This window comes from Cervus canadensis, chromosome 2 (genome assembly GCF_019320065.1).
Source record: "Cervus canadensis isolate Bull #8, Minnesota chromosome 2, ASM1932006v1, whole genome shotgun sequence".
Classification (NCBI taxonomy): domain Eukaryota; kingdom Metazoa; phylum Chordata; class Mammalia; order Artiodactyla; family Cervidae; genus Cervus; species Cervus canadensis.
The window spans coordinates 1,166,506-1,185,329 of NC_057387.1; the positions used below are offsets into that span (position 1 = coordinate 1,166,506).

An 18,824-nucleotide genomic window follows, 5' to 3' on the forward strand; every position below is an offset into this window, starting at 1 on the left:
GAAGTAGGAGGAAAGCTGGCTGTAAGCTATGGGTGCTGGAGCTTGCCCAGGGTGGCCGGGGTATAGGACTTACTGGACTTTGTGCAAGACAACTACACAAGAGAAGGCCAGTGGGACAGGATGGAGTGGATGTACCGGCAGAACAAAGCCCCACATCAAGTTGAGAGTGGCCCTAGTCGTTGGGGAGAGAAAAGGCTTCAGTAAGAAAACTCACATCCTTTCACGAGTAATTCTGCTTGGCAGATGCCTCTGGAGTGGGTTAGAATATAACCTTTTCACAAAGACCTACAGGGGAACAGGTGGAAGTCAGTGCTTACCCTCATACCCGCATGCGACAAAGGGGCTTTGCTTCTGAGTCCTTCTCATGCTTGTGAGCCTGCTGCTGTCTCTGCCAAATAGCTGACTCATATTAAAATTGTTTTAATGAAATAACCTTACAAACTGAAAAGCAAGGTATAAATATGAGACACGGTGGACTGGGAAAGAGTGAGGCATTCTTTGACATAGGAAGTGGGGAGAAAAGAAGCCAGTATTTGTCTTCCACTTTGGGCCCCTTTCAGGACAGCAGCATAACCTGAGGCCATAGTGTGAGCTCTCTTTCAATCTCTGACTCCTCCTTTAAGGGGATGCACAAATTCAGTTCATACACACTAGTCAAGAGGTCACCTCCCAAAGCTTGTTAACAGGCTGAAGTTCCCTCTGGGAAATTCATTTTAAGATTCCAATTTTCCTTTTTATGCAGTCAACTAAATTGCACTAAGACACTAAATGTTGGCTATAAGAAGCCAGAGGGAGCTAAGTTGTGAACCATCAGACAGGAGAACGAGAGGCAAATTCAAGCAGGATCACCTTCCTTCAAAGGACACCGGAGAATGAGTGTTCATTCTCTGGCAAGAAATGCTAGAGGCGCACGGCAGTTTAAACCGTCAGTTTGGAAAAAGTCAAGTTCAATGCCAGTTCTGAAGTCAAACACACAGTGAGAGGGGAGTTGTGAAGACTTCTCCCACAGGTCAATCAAGGGTTTGCGTGTTTGATCACAGGAAGTCCTCAGGCCTGAAGGAGACCACTGCTACCAGACTCAGGGTCCCAGAAAACTACTAGGGCCTGGGGAGGGAGCACGGTGGTGGCCACAGGGCCCCATGGGGCAGAAGGGGAAGTGTGCAAGAGTCGGGGTGAGGGCGGGGGAGGAGCCAACGTGCTTACAGGGACCCTGGGACTCCTGAGAGCACCTGCTGGAAAAAATAAGTTGGAAGGCTTAGGGGAGTAGTGTGGGAATATGTGAAGCATCCAGAATACCAACATGACAACTTCAGAGAAACTCAAACAATGTGAAAACACTTGGAAAATGGTTTAATGATGTTTTACAACAGAAATGAACTGTACAGTTACAGTAAGTTTAATATATATAAAAAATTACAGCAGACAAATGCATCTACACGAAATCTACCATTTCATTCTGATCCACTGTCCCCTACACAACCTTTCCCAGCCTATAGGGCCCCTGCAGGCAGCCTCAGGAAGGGGATCATATAAAGGGCACTTTGAAAGAGACAGCACCGTTCATATTCCCCACCACCTCCTCAGGCCTCAGGAGGTGCCAGCTAATTCCCCCAAATGTGAAGTTGCTTGTGTTTCAGGTTTTCAAAACCAAGAAAAAGTGTTTCCCAAGGGCCCAGATAATGATGTCCTGAACTCCAAGTTATCAGTTGATTCTTGTGAAATATTCCTATCAGAGGGGAAATGGCTAACCAGGTATGCTGGGACAGTGAGGCTATACAATAGCCACCCAGACTGTAGTTATCTAAGCAGAAATGTAAAAGGACTCCCAATAAACTACTTAGGAATTGTCACTGCCTCATTAAAGTTGCTGGACAATTTTGGAAAAAAATCATTTACACCACATCTTAAGTTTCCACAAAAGAGAACTCAAACTCACATTTTAAAGTTAAGTACATAAAACAAAAAGTTTTGGGAGACCAAGGAGTTAATTTCCCCTTGTGTTCCTCCCTTGACAACAGTGGAAAAATACCCCTGAATCAATATTTAAAAAAAGAAAAAAGGCAAGAAAAGGGAAAGGTGGTAAAGTTAAGATATTTAAAGACAGAGAAAGAAAACAGCTTTAGAAAAACACGATCACTGTCTCTTTAAAACAAAACGGAACCCCAGTTGGGATTGGTAATCAGCAAATATTCAATCCAAATTGAACCCAGTGGAAGTTTATTACTGAATATTATGTACACTCAGAACTTTTTTGTTTTCTTTTTTATTATGAACACCTAGGCAGTGAAAACTGTTATGTTAATACATACAGAGACACACCCCAAACATACAAAAATACTATTATTCAAACTACTAAGAATAGGACAGTTATTTTCATGCTATGACTTTAAGAGCATTACACTGAAACAAGAAATGACATTTTTTTTTTTTTAATATCCCAGAAATATACCAAAATATACATCTAAGCTTTGGAATTACTGAGGTTAGACTAATGCAAGTGCTGGGTAATCGTACTTAATACACAAGTCTAAGGTTCTGCAGGAAAGAAATTATCTTTGGTATCTGCATCAGGCTAATATTATTAACATTTGGATTTTGCTTTGGGATAGAGCTTGTATGACCCTAAAACCAAATCCCCCCCTTCCCCGATCAACTGAGATTAAAAAGATCCATGTAAAAAGTTCCTTCATTTGCAACCCCCCACCCCCCAAGTTAAAAAGTCACAGGCATCTACCTAGCGCAAAAGGTTGTGAAATACAATGCATAGTTGCACAGTGGTGCTGCAAAGAGGAAACAGATTACAGTGAGGAGAAATGAGAAGCTTGACAATCGTTCTGCATGTTTTCTCACAAACAGGACAGCCACTTCCAAGCAGTTCCAGTAAAGGAAAAGAGAGAAAAGGCTCAGAAGGGCAACTTGGCGCGTGTTCACCCGCCAGCACCGCCCCAGAGGTTAAAGCACCCAGCAGAGCAGCCAATCCTGCACCAGAGTCTTCAATTTCCCCCACTCTGTGGAGTCCAGGGTGCCCAGCAGCAACCCCGACCATCCCGGACCCTCTGCTAAGCCCTGTGGTGACATGGCTGTCGTAGGGGTGGATCACCGTGGTAACTGCAGGGTGTCTTATCATGGTGATGGGCTTCCGTCCATTGTTTTAGAAAATCTGAAATGCCAATTTATTCCATGGCATGTTCACAAGTTGGCAAGAGTCAAGGCTACTGAGCAGCTGCCTCTGCAAACCTGGACCATGGAAAACAGACCCCCTGCCCTTCCAATACTGTCAGAGGCCCCACCTCCCCACCCTCTCCTCTTAATGCCAGGACGCCACAGACTGGATTGATGCTGAAGACTTCCCTTTTCTTTGGTTTTTTTGTTTGTTTTGAGTTTATACAATCATTAAAAAATCTTTGGTTTTGGCTGGAAATTTTAAAAATGAAGCAAAACAACACAAAGAAACCACCCTCCCCTGGCTTATAGCAGCAGTAGTAAGACCTGGCAAAGCTTTTTTTTCAACAGCGGGGGTGGGAATTGAAGGTTGGGAACTACATTCAAAGAAAAGGTGAAGGGCTGGAGATGCAGCTTCTAGACAGCCCAATGGATATAAGATTGTCAAATAATAATAATAATATTAATAATAATAAAAACTTAAATATTTGGGGGTTTTTTTTGGTCATGTCAAAGGAAAAAAGTGAAATGTGTATGCAGCAGTCAGCTTAAAGGAGCCTTTGGTGTGTCTTCCCTTCCACCCAAAGTCCTGAAAAGAAGCAGAACCCTGAGGCCTCACAGGGGAAGGGGATGACCTCTCCCTACCAGGGAGAAGGCAAGTACAGGCGGTGATGTGTGGCCAGCGATCAGAGACATGGTTCGGGTTGGGGTGTGGGGTGGCTGGCCAGCCCCTAAGGGCAGGGTGGCGGGGAACAGATGTTAGAGAGTCCTGTGAAGACCCCTTGCAACAAAAAGAAAGAGACGATTGCAATTTGCCCTCAGCTTGCAGTAGCTTTTAAAGCAGCAACATTCGGAGGCTTTGGGAAGTCCCACCCTAGGCTACAGGTCCCATGATGCTATAGGCCAGAGCTCAACATTACTCAGAAGAGGGAGGGCAGACTTGGCAACTCTGTAGGGGTTAGAGAAAGTTAAAGCATGTTACTCAGTCACGAGTTAGAAATGAGGTATACAACAGCTCCTGGATTTGTGGTGGGCGGAAAACCCCCACACTTACTCACCTCGTTTCTGCTATCACCACAGCTGCAGGGACTGAACTATGGTCTAATGCAGGGGAGGGCATTTCCTTGGAATGAAACCTCCTGTGGACTGAGCAATGCACACAGGCCCCCTCAAGCAAAGGTAAGAAGCTGGAAGAAGTCTGTCTCCCCCTTACCTGCACTCAGGGGAGACACTATTTACGCTGTCAAAAGCCAATGTTGTAATAAAGTCTTAGGCTCTCTCCTCCCCCTACTCTGAACTGTTTGCAGTTTTAAACACAACCAGGCTGGTCCACTCTACTCTCAGAAAGTATCTGCCTCACGTAGAACTGTGTAGGGTCAGAACCAAAGACATGGCACCTCCAGTTGCCTACAACCACAGCCTTTCCTAACAGGACTGTCCTTCTGCTTCTGAAAGTGCTTTCCCTTCCTGTGCTATTGTTCCGACTTAGAGACACTGTGGGACCAGGTAGGAGTAGTCTTCTCTGCCCTTGGCTCTGCCTGTTTCCATTCGAAGGAGATCCCAACTTTAAAGAAGTGTTTGGATGTCTCATTGTGGAGGCATCACTGTACCAACCGTCTGCCCGCAGACTTCTTGTATCCCGGGAGAGCTCAGCGTCACCGCCAAGTCACGAAAGGAGCCTTAAGCTGCTTTTGTGAGGTTGTGGCTGACTCAAAACAATGATGAACAAGTAAACAAACCTCGGGGGAACTTTGTATCAGACTTCAATGTTTTGCTTGCTTTTTTATAGTAAATTAGTTTTGGGGTCTGAACTTTCTGACAGTGTCCTGGGTTTGAACTAGAAGGTGACCCTGGGTGGCACGGTCCTGTGCAGAATGGGCTGATTCAGGGACAGAAAGAATCATTAAGGGACCGGCCCTGCCCTGCCCACCCTGGGAGCTTTGCTTCCGCGGCAGCGGCGGTCCATCATGTTTGGTCTGTCTTCCCACAAGTGTTTCAAGTGCTGTTATCTTTAATAGCCCTGTTACCTGCTTCCTGACCTATCTGTACTTTGAAAAGTCACCTAATATTAATATCACTTTTATATAATGCCAGAATAGGATTACTGGTAAAGCTGTCATGAAGTTCTGCAACCTGATCATTTTTTGATAGAATATCGAGAACAATAAATTTCGTTTCCCTCTCCCATTTTCTGTCTTATCAATAGTAAACCAAAACAATGAACTACTCAAGTCTCCAGAGCCCATATGTAGAAACATTCTGTAACAATACAGCTTGATGGAAGAATAAAAGAAGGTCTTTCGGGTCTTCATGTAATCTTGCTCTTAAAAATGCTTATCCGTTACAAGTGACAGAACAACTAAATAGCATCTGAACTCACACTGGTTGTACCTGTTCTCACTTTAAGTGCTAGATAAAGGGAAATAAAAGAATCCTACCCCCATCTTTTGCCACACTCCCTTCTAAATTTCCCAGCAATTCCAAGAATATCACTGCCACACTGAGCAACTCTATGCATCTTTACAGAACCAGCAGAGTGAAACTAAATAAATCTCTTTTCCAAAGCTAGGATGACCAACAAGACTTCCTTCAAAAAGTGGAGATTGTATAGGCGGAAGAAGAGAGGGGAGAGGAAAAGTAAAGAGACAAATGTAAAGCTTTTTCCAAATTTCAGCTTTTTGTTCCTATTTCTGCTGCTTGTATGGAAAACAGAAGAATAAACAATGCAGTGTCTTTGGTATCCAGACGGAACCCTACTGAGGTTCTATGAGAAGGGTCACCTATTGAAAAATAGCCTTTCTGGACCCAGAGTCTATATCTGAACTTGGGAAGCCAAGAAAGTCTGTCTCACAGTCTGGCCAGAAAGGGCTCTTAACTGTTCCTAAACCAGCATCATTTCTCATTCAAGACAACCCACCAAGAACAATACTTTCGTCCGCCTCACTAATCAGTCTCTAAAGGTCACACCATCACACTTGTGGGGCCAGCTGGTTGGCTTTCCACTTCTTGATCTGGTTTCCTTCTGTTTGCATTTTTGGTCAAGACAGAATTAGCCTTGATACGAGTAAAGGAAGTGAGGTTTTAAGCTGCTGTGCGACCTGCACAGCATTCAATAATGTGACAGAGGGTGACAAAAAAATGTTCTACTGTAATTTCCTAAGATGAAGATGCATGACTCACTCATTTCTCGTTTCCTCTCCAAATTAAAGGGTGCTTGTCTAATTCTGTCTCTATTTCTCAACTACATACCCCAACATTCACACATTAACCCTTCTCTTAAGCTCTTGCTACATAAGAGGTAATGAATCATCAGAAGAGCCTGGCAGGGTCTGGGGGGCCCAGGCAGCCACAGGAAGGGATGTAAATGCCTTGAGGACCCTGAACTGGATAACAAATGTGTACCCTGCATGCCACACTGCACTGCAGCCCAGACCTTAGAGAGGCCAAAAAACCCCAAACCCAAACACAGGGATGATCAAGTTTCCTTTGGCAAGACAGAGATAAGGAAACACACACACACGCACACGCAATGCAATGTTTTCCTTCTAACATAATCACCTTCTCCTCTTCCCCCCACCCCTCCCTAACCCTATAAACTGTAACCTATAAACAGGATCCCAAATACATATAGCATCAGTCATGTTTATCAATCGTAATAAACATCAGTTCAACTAAATGCTACAGCTAGAATTATTTCCACTATTTATAAAGTTTTTCCTTTTTATTTATTTGGTTTTTAGTTTAAACCAGCTCTGTAACAATGCTAAGCTATGCTGAGGTATTTTATGAAGGTGCCAGAAGCTAGCTGTTACCCACCAGCATTATCCTCACGGATTAAGGTATCACCATTCAAAGTGAAAAGGAAGAGAGGAAAGGAGATCCAGATTACAGAATAACATAAAATCCACTAATGTTTACTGCTTTAAGAAAAGGCTGAGGGTAGAAGAGCCTACACATGGAACTGCTTCATGAATAAGGATGGTCAGAAGAAAGCAACTTCACAAATCATATGGAAATCTGGGTATAAACTGGAGAACTGAGAAAAGACATATTTCCTGTCCTCTGGATGGATCCCTTCAAATATCTTACTGAAAATTTCAGGGGTGTTCCATTTAATTTCTTCAGATTAAGAAAAGAATATGGTAGAACAGGATTAGTATCAGTCTTTAATGGTGAGAGCCATTTATTTATCCTATTTTTGTCCAAGTTCACATTTGTACTGTGTGCACAGACGGCCAGGGCTGTGATTAAACTAAATGCTTTTCACACACACATACAAAAATGAACTCACAATGGTTATGATCAAATGAATCCATCAATTCTTGCCCATTTAAGTCAGCTCCCTGTCCATTCTCTCTCGTTTCTTCCTATTGTAATGATTTCACTTTTCTCTTGGTAAAGAAAGTTTTGTGAGGATGATAAGGTTTGGGAACAACTTTAGACTATGAACTACAAAGAGTTTCTTCTGTAAGCCAAGTGTTTATTATATACTAATTGCAATGTTTACTATCAGGATCTACAACTTTAAAAATCTACATTAATTTCTTGTATTTCCAAACGTATCCAGCTTTCCCAGCAATTTAAATAGAAAATTTAATGTTAAAGATTGGGCTGAATTTAAATATTGTGTCAAGCAAGTATCTGTGCTTCTGTATAATATAGACAAGGTTTTCTCCCACCTTCCCAAATAAATGAGGAATAATAGAACAAAATAACATAAGAAAGAGGTATAATTGTGCTTTTCTTCCCAATGATGGATGAACTGTGTAGAATAAATTGGCAAGATAATCTCACTAAGAATCTTTTAATTAATCTTATTTTCCCTTTTAAAAAATGCTAATTTCTAATAATGCTACCATGAAGTACAAATCAGTATGGCCCTAAACAAAATGAAAGTTGGATGCCTTTGGTTCCATTTCTCTAGTAATAAGTTGAGCAAACTGGGATGGTATTGATCTTTCTTAACAAATAAATAAAAGAAAGTGTGTTTTATATCAAGTAATGAATGGATAGGAACAATTATTTTTTTGATTCTAAAAGACTGCCTATATAACTTCAGAAACATTTAAACTAACACAGCACTCAACATATTTCTTAAATCAAGAACAATAATATTGTTCTTCTGAGAAGCCCTTTTCTAGGTCTTTCTCCTCTGTCCTTTAGATTTATACAGGGTACAAATAAAGTTTATAACCAAACTGCCCTGCTTGTGATAAGCAGGATTCAAACAATTACATTCACTACTCCCCAGGCAGGGCCCATTACCATGGGCAAATATAGTATCACTATAAATGCATTTGGAATTAGTCTTTGGCTTAATATGTATTAACCAAATTCAGGAATAAAATAAAACTTGCATAAAGATTAAGGGGAAAACAAAGAATGACCACAATGAACTGTGATGACCTACCTGGTCTTTTCTCTTAGAAGTGCAGAAACTCTACCAAACATTTCTTTTTGGCCAAATGGACCCCTTAATTTCCAGACTCTCCCATATAAGGTGGCTAAAAGTTAAGTCTGAGTACCTTAGAAGATTCAAAACATTTCTTGAGATGATAAAAAAGATGATACAAAGTAAAAAAGGACTAAAGGTTGAGTCATGAAGCAATATGGTCAGTAGACTATCTAGGGATGATGATGGGGATTCAATTTTAAGTTAAACACCCATCAACAAGCTGTTTTAGTGTTTCGTGTATACATTTCACAACTTGTTTCTTAAATAAGAGAATAAAAGAAAAATTCTAAGAGTTATCTTTGTCTAAAGGATGGATTTCTTCTTTCGAACACAGGTTTTTATGCTGGTTTAAAGTTTATCCTCACAAAGTGATCCACACTCATACCCACACAAAGGCAGAATCCCTTTATCCCAAACTGATTAGAGACTACAGACAGGGCAGGGAATAGAAGACCACTGTATTGACATTTAAAGCTTAGTATCTTTTTTTTTTTAATATGAAAGTCTATTGGCAATCTTATTTAGGAGAGGGAGTATCTCTGAACCATGTAGGAAAACAAACAAAAATGGCCTCCTTGCTCCTCCTCTTAATTCACTGGGCTTGAGTCGCTTGGGACTCAACACTTCCTTTGGTAGTGATCTGGGAAGTGAATGCTACAACCTCTAACCCAGTCTGGTGGGTATCAGCATTTTCCTCCCTGAATCCTTCCTCCTAACCTACCACTCCCAAGGGAGGGACCCATCCCTGTGGGCAGCTACAGTGTAACTGACAGCCCTAAAATCATCTGCACAGACTAAAATTAGAGATGTCAAATCAGGATAAAAGGTCAAATTCAACTACATCAGAGAAACAGAGGGATGAAGAGGAGAAAAATTAGTAACTGACACTGCCATTCTATTTACACACCAAACTAAATAAACTACTTAAAAAATCAAGTTAATGTCTGCCCAGAGGATATTACAATTTACCAACATAAAAGATTAAAACAAGCAGCAACTTTTATATAAAATTAATAAAGACAAATGAAAAAAAGAAATTGTCAGTAGCATCTATCTCCTCAATGTGTCTGAACTGCACGATATAAACTAGTCCATTAGTACAGCAGCTTGCTAAAAATTGACTTTGGTTCAAGCTTAGTTAAAAAAAACAACATTAAAAAAACATACCACACATAAAAACGGTGGATGGACATTTGTTAGTTTCCCTGCTTGCAGTTCACTGATTTTAGAGGGATTTTAGGAAGGTGAAGGGTACTTTGTGAAATAAAATGGGAAGACAAAAGAAACAGAAGAAAAACTAACAAGGGAACTAAAACGTTTCTGGCCTTTTAATATTAATATGCCTGTCTCCAACTTGAATGATCACAAACAGAAATACACACTGTGTCTGTATCACTGCCTTTCCCAACACTGAGACAAATACACAGAATTCAAGCTCCCTCGTGGACACAAGCAGAGCAAGAAGAAGAAAAATCACCTGTAAGCTCTCTCTCAGCCCCAAGCTTGGAAGGGGGAAAAGTGCAGTCATGGAACCACCAGAGATGTACACGACCACCCGCAGATGCCAGGTGGGGCCTCTAATTCCAATAAGAAGGGAGCTCAAATGAGCTGCTCTGCAGCAATCCAGTCTTTGGGAATTGTTTTGGATACAGATACTATAATAATAGAACACTGACAAAAAGGGAAATCTAATCTCCAGGTTACCCTTCCTGGAGAAGGGAAACCTTCATTCCTATTCATCTCCTTCCATAAACATTTCCTTTTCATGGGCTCATTTACATCGTCTAGAAATACCCTGAAAACAATACAGAAGCTAATTGCCTTCTACAATGAATAAAGAGATGTGTATTGCCATTTAGACCTACCTAGCAGGAGCATCACTAACAAACCAAGGAGACATGTGAGGTGTGTACAAAGTTCCTGCTCAAAGTCTTTCAAAGGTTCTACAGATCCTGTATTTGGCTAATTAGTGCCTTCTCCAGTCAGAGAACCAAGGAGAGTATCAGGGTTAGAGGAACTGATAAGCCATCTACTGAAAAGGAAGTCTGTGGCTAGAGGAAAACGTGGTAACCTCACATTCTTCTCATCACACCTCTTTGGGTGATCTATAACCAATGAAAAACAGTCTAGTAGAGTTCCTTCAATAAACAAAAGAAGGGAAAAGTTTCCCAGTTTCAGTAAGTCATTTTGTTCTTTGCCAAGTAAGTTAAAGGAAGTTTGGATGAAAAACTTCCACAACGTGGAAAAAACAAACACACACACCAACAGTAGGAGCATTTCAGGAGATAAGAAATCAGGAGAACCACCAAGTCAGGTGTCTGCAGTAGTCTTTGCTCTTTGGAACCAGACGCTGCCTGCAACACGTACAGCCATTTCCATTGAAAGTAGCAGAAAGCAGCACTGTTGCACCACAGGGCCTGGGCCTTAGGTCAATGATTTGGGGTGAGTGAGAGCTACAGTTCAGCAGGAATTCCTTCCTACACAAAAGTGCTCCAAAGGCACCACCTGATGGGGGCAAGGGGGCGTGTGTGGAGTGGGAGTGTTTGCACACACTGCCTTCAGCTTCTGCACCAAGCCTCTTGCATAAGTGGCAAAAGAAAATAATTTTCTAGCACCTCTGTAAGAGTCATCAAGGATAAGGAAACCAGCAAGAACATTCCCCGCAGTTAAGAATGTAAGTCCCCCCTTACCCTAAAGCCCTCCCACCCCACAGTGTGGGAGCTCACTGAAATAGGATCCAGGAGCAAGAGATAAACATGTTCAAACTATATATATATATATAAACTATATATATATATATATATAAAACAATAACAACAATAACAATAGAGATACAGTAATACAGGCCTGCCTAAATTGTACCAGTTAAGAAAGGAACCCCCAACACAATTGATATGATTATAAACACCTTGTTATGACTTAATGGCCTGTACAACAGACCCATAAAAATGATTTTTTTTTTAAAGAAAAAGAAATTTAGACAAACAAGAAGTCCCCTTCCTATATCGGAATTGGTAACCCACCTTAACTTGTCATCATGACTGCTGGAAATGATAAGTAGTCCTTTCACTTATTTTTTTGTTTGTTTTTGATTTTTTTTGTTTCTGCCTTTTTTTTTTTTTTTTTTAATTTTTGGTTAGAAAGTTCTCCAATCCATGAAGCAATCCTGAAAAGACAGTGTTTTATTAAAAAATTAGGCAAATTTGCTGTCCCAGCTCCATCTTTTTTTCCGCCATGTGTTTTTCTCTTCTCTCCCTCCGCTCCCTTGCCCTTGCGCCATGGCAACAGGAAGTCCGTCACGTGTTTCAGTCTCTGCCAGCAGCGCCGCTCGGCCCAGCTCACTGCGCCTTGGAGGCAGTGGTGGTGGTGGAGGCAGCCCCGCTGGCAGAGGCCACAGTGAAAAGAGAGTTCTGGACAGACTCAGCTGAGGTGGAGGTGGCATGGAGGCTGGCTGCAGGTCCAGAATTCCCTGCAGAGGTTGCAGCGGCCGAGACCAAGCTAACTGGGTTGCTGGTGAGCAGAGAGAGGTTCTGAGGGGTCAGGAACAGAGGGGCAGTCACGATGTTGGGGGCTCCTCCTGCGTTGGCAAATACCAGGTTCCCCGTTGCATCCAGGGACGTTATTGGAAGAGAGCCACCAGAGGCAAGAGCTACAGACAAACCCCCCAGAAAACAGGTAGGAGGAGAACGTTAGTATCAGCTTGGAGACGACAAAGAACACATCAAACGTCCTAAGTTTTCCTGCAACTCAGATGAAAAAAGTTTATCCCTTAACTGACTTTCTTCCCCTTAATCACAGTGCTATAATTTATCAACCAAAATTTATTTATAATTTTAAAAGAGCCTAGAGGACTGAAAACTCTAATGAGCATGAACAAGATAGGGGAGAAGAGAATCAGAGTTATATTTCTATCTTGAAATCTCAACTTATTTCATCTACCCAGAAATATCTGTTAAATCCAATAATTTTGATTTAATGAAGATTACTGACTTTAGAGTGACTCCATTCAAAAGACTATCTTTTCCTGTATCTGAAAACCCCCCACAATCCCCTCACCCATATAATCATACCCTCACGTGTATATTTGAGGGTTTTTCCTAGTGGCATTAAAAATTTGATTTCTTACATAATTAAAAAAAGCAAGAGGAACTGAAGGAACATCCCTGACTTTGGATAGGATCACACAATGAGTACAGAACAGTGAGTCCTGGTGCAGCTTGACATTTTCTGAGACTCCAGGCTTAGGGTCATAGTCCAGTTCTAGATCTTCCCATACAGTACCTCTTTGGTACACAGCTGTGTCTTTTTAGCATCACCACAGACCAGAGACACATTGTAATGCAAGAGAAAAAGTGATTTATCACAAATCTTACTCCAAAAAGAAATCATTTTATAATAAAAGCTTTATAGATCTAACCAGGAAGCAATTTCACATATGATTTAATCAATGAGAAAGTCAATATAATGTAAGGTAATCTAAGTGATATTTTGGATTTGTCTGGAACTAACTGCCTACAGTATACTGTAGAGACATCATTCATGAAACATTAATCCTAAATGAAGTTTAGCAGTTTAAAAACTGTTTTTGACTCCAAGAACTCTCATTTAAGCACGAATTATTTTTTAAGAAAAGATTCTGAGATTAGTATAGTGATGTCTCAAAGTGTTTCCATGAATCACAAAGCAGCAAGCATCCTCAAACACAAAGCTCAAATACTAAACAAAGCAGACTCTTCAATATATAGAATGAGTGGACTTAAGACTCATTTGAAACTGGACAGCATGCTAAGGCCAAAAGGGACCCATCTGGGCTTGGGAAAGAGATGTTAAAATCCAAGAGAATATAAGCTCTATAATGATGAAGATATACAAACGGCAGAACCTAATCAGAATTAAAAGTACTCTTGCAGGCTGCATGATGTCCTCCAACGTTAATCTGTTACAGAGACTTCTTGCATATGGCTCTTGAGGGTGAGGATGGGGCCTGGGGAGTTTTACTGGGTCAAGCTTGCCTGGGGATGGTTCTTGGATGACTATTTAGATAAATTTAGGAAGAAATGCCTCCAAGCCTATATTATAAGAAGATAAATATTAGCATAAAAGTCCTGGTTTCTTTCTCTGTTTTTCTGGCCATACTGTGCAGCCGGCAGGATTTTAGTTCCCTGACCAGGGATGGAATCTGCTCCCCCTGTGGTGGAAGCGCAGTTTTAACTGCTGGATTGCCAGGCAAGTACCAGTCCTGGTTTCCTAATACACCACACTAAGCATATTTCCTGTTCTTACAAACTGACACCTCTATTTCTCTTACAAAGCTTTTTATAAGAACACATTCCTGGTCCTTAGGTTAGTCAGCATTATCAATTCAACTATCTCTTCATATCACTTTCACCTCTAGCAAAGCAGACTTCCTCCATTTAAGAAAAAAAAAGAGAAAGGGAAAAAATTCTACTGACCTTGAATAGTTGCCAGTGTACTGTTGCTCATCAGAGCTGGGCTGAGAGCACCACCTAGGGTTCCCGGATTGAGACTGAGTAAGGCACCTCTGAAAGACCAGAAGAGCAGACACATTATCATAACGTAGACACATGTGTCAATTCAACAACATACCCAAAGGGAAGAGAAAAAGGAAAATACAGGTGGGAAGTATACGGGAATATGTGTTATTCTTTTTATACTCTTTATATGGTGCTTCCAAATTACTGCTTTCCTTGCTGCTCACTTATACAAAGCAAAGCATGGTTATGGTCCACACAAAATGTAAAACTTAGTCATTTTGACTCTTTGAGTTACTTTGTTCTCTTTTTTTCCAAAACAAGAGAAAAAAATGACAGAGAAAGAAATATATTTACAAACTAATTCTTATTTTTTTTGATGATATTATAAAATTGGGAATCCTATTATTATATATCTCTTATTTATGTTTAAGAATTAGAAAGCAGACAGTTGAGAGATTTATGGAAAAAGTCTAAGAATATGAGCCAGGAACTCTGTGCTTTTTCCCCGGCCCCATCACTCAGGTATAATCAGTGGCCTGGTGTTCGGTATCTTCATTTAGGGATAATAGTGTGATTTCCAGGGTGTTAAGAAACTCTAGTCCAACCACAATCAAAGTCCCTGTGCTACTACAGAGCAACCTATTTCAAAGAGATATGGCTTTAAAGGTTTTTTGTTTTCGCATTTAAGATAGTGTTGAAAAGTATTCCCTATGAGTAACTCTAGGGATGACCTCCGAGTTGTCTCTCAGATGTAAACAAGGTAAGAAAGCGCCTTACCCAGCTGCAAACTGTGAGGGCGCCATCAGGCCTGGGTTCAGTCCTGCAGCAGCAGCCATGGCAGCAAGGCTGGCATTTGCTGGCAGCTGGGCGGCTCCCTGGAGGGCGGCAGCTGCTGCTGTTTGCAGCCCTGATGCTGTCACCATGACCTGGCTGGCCCCAAGAGGAGCGGCCAGAGGAGCGGAGGTGGTCTGTGTCGTGCTGGTCTCACTGGCACTGGAGGCCTCAGAGGTGGAGGCTGAGGCAGAAGGGGAGGGGCTCAGAGAGGGGGAGGTGACCGCTGAGGAGGCCGGAGGCGCCGTGGAGATCACGGTTGCAGTGTTGTTGGAGGTGGTATCTGTAGTGCCTGAAAGAGAATCACACTTGACAGTGACCTTCTGGAAAAGTTTTTGGAAGGATGGTTGCTTTATGCAGCCATACTCTAGAATCAACTGAATAATCTACCATCCAGTAACATCTAAGTATGTCCTTTTCTATTAAACTAGTTCAGTGCTTCTATGGAAATTAACCACAAAAACAAACATTTTAAGAACCAAAGCCATGAATCCTACTTTAAGAGGCAAGAGTAATAAAGTAACCATGAAACAGAGAACATGGCTTTCCAATTCCAATTTCCTATTAAAAATTTAAAAAAAAAAAAAATCACAGAGGCTCTAACTATAGAACACAATTGCTCTGGAGAAGATATGTATAAGCAAAAAAATCCAAGCTTCTGAAAAGCATCTTCATTTAGAAATCTCCTTAGTCTCTTTATAAAAATCAAAACAAAATAATGAAATCAAGAAAAATATGTATGTTTTACTAAAATAAATATTAATAACATTCACAGAAATAGTACAAAAATAACAAAAGGCATATGTCTAGAAGTATAAAAGACTTCAGAAATGATATAAGAACTAGACCAATCAAAATAAATCTTTCAAACCCATAAACATATTAGAAAAAAGATCTATACAAAAACTTTCTCTGTGATAAAATCTGTCACTAAGCTGTAGAAGACTCTCTTCTCTATTAACAGCTGTATTAAAAATTCAGTCAGTTTTGTTCTTTTAAAACCTACGTTGAAGCTTTTTTCTGACCTATACTAAGAACATCTAGAATTCAACTCTCATCATTTTACTGTGAAGAAACGTTTCTTCACATATCACAGAGCTAGGAGAAAATTAGATACCATCTATTTCAGTACTGAATTCTACTTTCTCCGTGTCCTATTACGTTACACGAAAGTGCTATGTAGTCTCTGAATGATTCAGGTAAACATACCTTTCTTACTGTTAACTGAAAAAGGAGGATTTACTTACTCTTCTTTCTGCCCTTCTCAAAAATATAAGATGATTTCCTCTTCACTCTTGCTGTCCATAAGTACAAATTACATCTTTGTGGATACTATTAATCACAATATCATCATTCAGTTCTAAATCTATCAAATCAATTTATGTCACTGGGCTATTGATGCTATGCTGGTTCTTAAGTTTGGCAGATTCATACACTTTTTCACTTTTTGACACTCTTCTCCTAAGACCTGCACACTGTTCTACAGAAAGGTAAACATCTTTTCTCATTTCTTTTCTACTGCTAGTAAATTTCAATCTTCTCTTGACCAATTTCTCACCTTATCTAACTTGATTTCACTTATGGGCACTACTTTCTTTTCAAAGTTCTGAGACAAAATCGCCCATATCTTGAGGTCAAAAGCTTAAAGTAGCGTTCACTTCAAGCTTTCTTCACTCGCCATTGCCATCTTTAGACTACACAGCATCAATTTCTTAAAGTCCCGCATGTATACAAAGAAAATCCCAATAATTTCATCAGTGAATTTAAGCTAGGCTAAGAGACAATGACTCCAGAAACCACTCAAAGTTATTTTTTCTGGTTTTATCTTCCAACCACTTCTCAGATGGCACAATGGTAAAAAATGTGCCTGCCAAAGAGACACAATCTAACAATGCCAATCTCAATGAGACACAGGGGACTCGGGTTTGATCCCTGGGTTGAGAAGATCCCCTGGAGGAGGAAACTGCAACCTGCTCCAGTGTTCTTGCCTGGGAAATCCCATGGACAAAGATGGGCTACAGTCCACAGGGTCTCAAAGAGCCAGACAACAAAGCAACTACCCATACACTCACGCATCCTCCAGTCACATTTTAAGTGTCTTCACCATGAATGTCATGAGCAATAGAGTACAGTAACTTAGTAAGATCTTCAAATTACTTCTCCCAGTCAGTACATACATTTTAATCAACATGTATCTTTTATCTATATTCTTAGCAATTCAATTACTTGGGCAATTTTGATCAGGGAATTGATGTTTGCTGAGCTTCAATGTCCTCAACAACAAAATAAGATGCCATCATCCACCTCACAAGGTTAGTAGAAAGTTATCTGCAAGAATACATAGTGTTTGGCATAACCTCTTGCTTCCCATCTCATCTTTTCTAATTAAAATTTTTTAAAAAAATTATTGTAGTTGGTTTAAATATTGCTCAGGTGTATAGCAAAGTAATTCAGTTATACATATGTCTATATCTACACATATATTCTCCTCCATTCTTTTCCATTACAGGTTATTACAGGATACTGAATATAGTTCCCTGAGCTACACTGTAAATCCTTGTTGTTCACTGATTTTATATATGGTAGTTAGTATCTGTTAATCCCTATCTCTGTATTGTTATAATTTTAGTACACATACTGCCAAGGCAAGTACCCATTTCATCTTTTTTAAAAAATAGATTTAGAGAGATAAAATTTATATGCCATAAAATTGACCCAATTTAAGTATGAAATTCAATGGTTTTTAACATATTGACAGAGTGGTACAGCCATCACCCCCATCTAGTTTATGACAGAAAAAGATCCCTAGTGCCTATCTGTAGTTACACTTGTTCCCACCTACAGCCTCCAGTCATCTGCTTTTTGATCTGTAGATTTACCTTTCCCAGACACATCATATAAATGAATCATTTGATTTGTAGTCTTTTGCATCTAGCTTCCTTCAATTAGCAAGCTGTTTTCAAGGTTTATCCATGTTGTAGTAGGAATCAATACTTCCTTCTAGCTGAGAAGTACCCCACTGCACGGATAGACCACATGATGTTTAATTCATTCACCACTTGGTGGGTAATGGCTTGTTTCCAGTTTTTGATTATTACGAATAATGCTGCTATGATCATTGTGTAAAAGTTTTTGTGGAAACATTTGCTGTTCTCTTGGGGGAATTATTGGGTAGGATGGTAAATTAATGATTAACTTTTAAAGACACTGCCAAAGTATTTTCCAAAGTGGCCATATCATTTTACATTTCCACCAACAATGCATGAAGATTCCAGTTTCTCCACATCTTGAAGACCTATTATTTTTGGTCTTTCTGATTATAGCCATTCTAGTATTAAGTAGTATCTCATTATGATTTTAAATGTGCATTTCTCTGAGTAATAATGTTGAACATCTTTTCATGTGCTTATTAGTCATTCCTATATCTTCTTTGATATAATGTGTCAGTTCAGTTCAGCTGCTCAGTTGTGTCCAACTCTTTGTGAGCCCATGGACTGCAAAGGCTTCCCTGTCTATCACCAATTCTCAGAGTTTACTCAAACTCATGTCCATCGAGTTGGTGATGCCATCCAACCATCTCATTCTCTGTCATCCCCTTCTCTTCCCACCTTCAATCTTTCCCAGCATCAGTGTCTTTTCCAAGGAGTCAGTACTTCGAATCAGGTGGCCAAAGTATTAAAGTTTCAGCTTCAGCATCAGTCCTTCCAATGTATATTCAGGACTGATTTCCTTTAGGATTGACTGGTTGGATCTCCTTGCAGTCCAAGGGACTCTCAAGAGTCTTCTCCAACACCACAGTTCAGAAGCATCAATTCTTCCGTGCTCAGCTTTCTTTATAGTACAACTCTCAAATCCATACATGACCACTGGAAAAACCATAG

At 40.4% G+C, this 18,824-nt stretch overlaps 1 protein-coding gene across 4 annotated transcripts in view; it reads right to left on the reverse strand.

Annotated features, from left to right (window-relative positions):
- Nucleotides 1–1,333: 1,333 nt before the first annotated feature.
- The window catches only part of POU2F1 (POU class 2 homeobox 1), a 195,722-nt gene continuing 178,231 nt past the window's right edge, over nt 1,334–18,824 (reverse strand). For all 4 annotated transcript variants that reach the window (XM_043450202.1, XM_043450207.1, XM_043450222.1 and 1 more), the window contains 3 exons: nt 14,890–15,235; nt 14,071–14,159; nt 1,334–12,266 (listed from right to left, as the gene is read on the reverse strand). In XM_043450202.1, the coding sequence (XP_043306137.1) occupies nt 11,956–12,266; nt 14,071–14,159; nt 14,890–15,235 (746 nt within the window). In that variant the 3' untranslated portion in view covers nt 1,334–11,955. The remainder of the gene's footprint in view (nt 12,267–14,070; nt 14,160–14,889; nt 15,236–18,824) is intronic.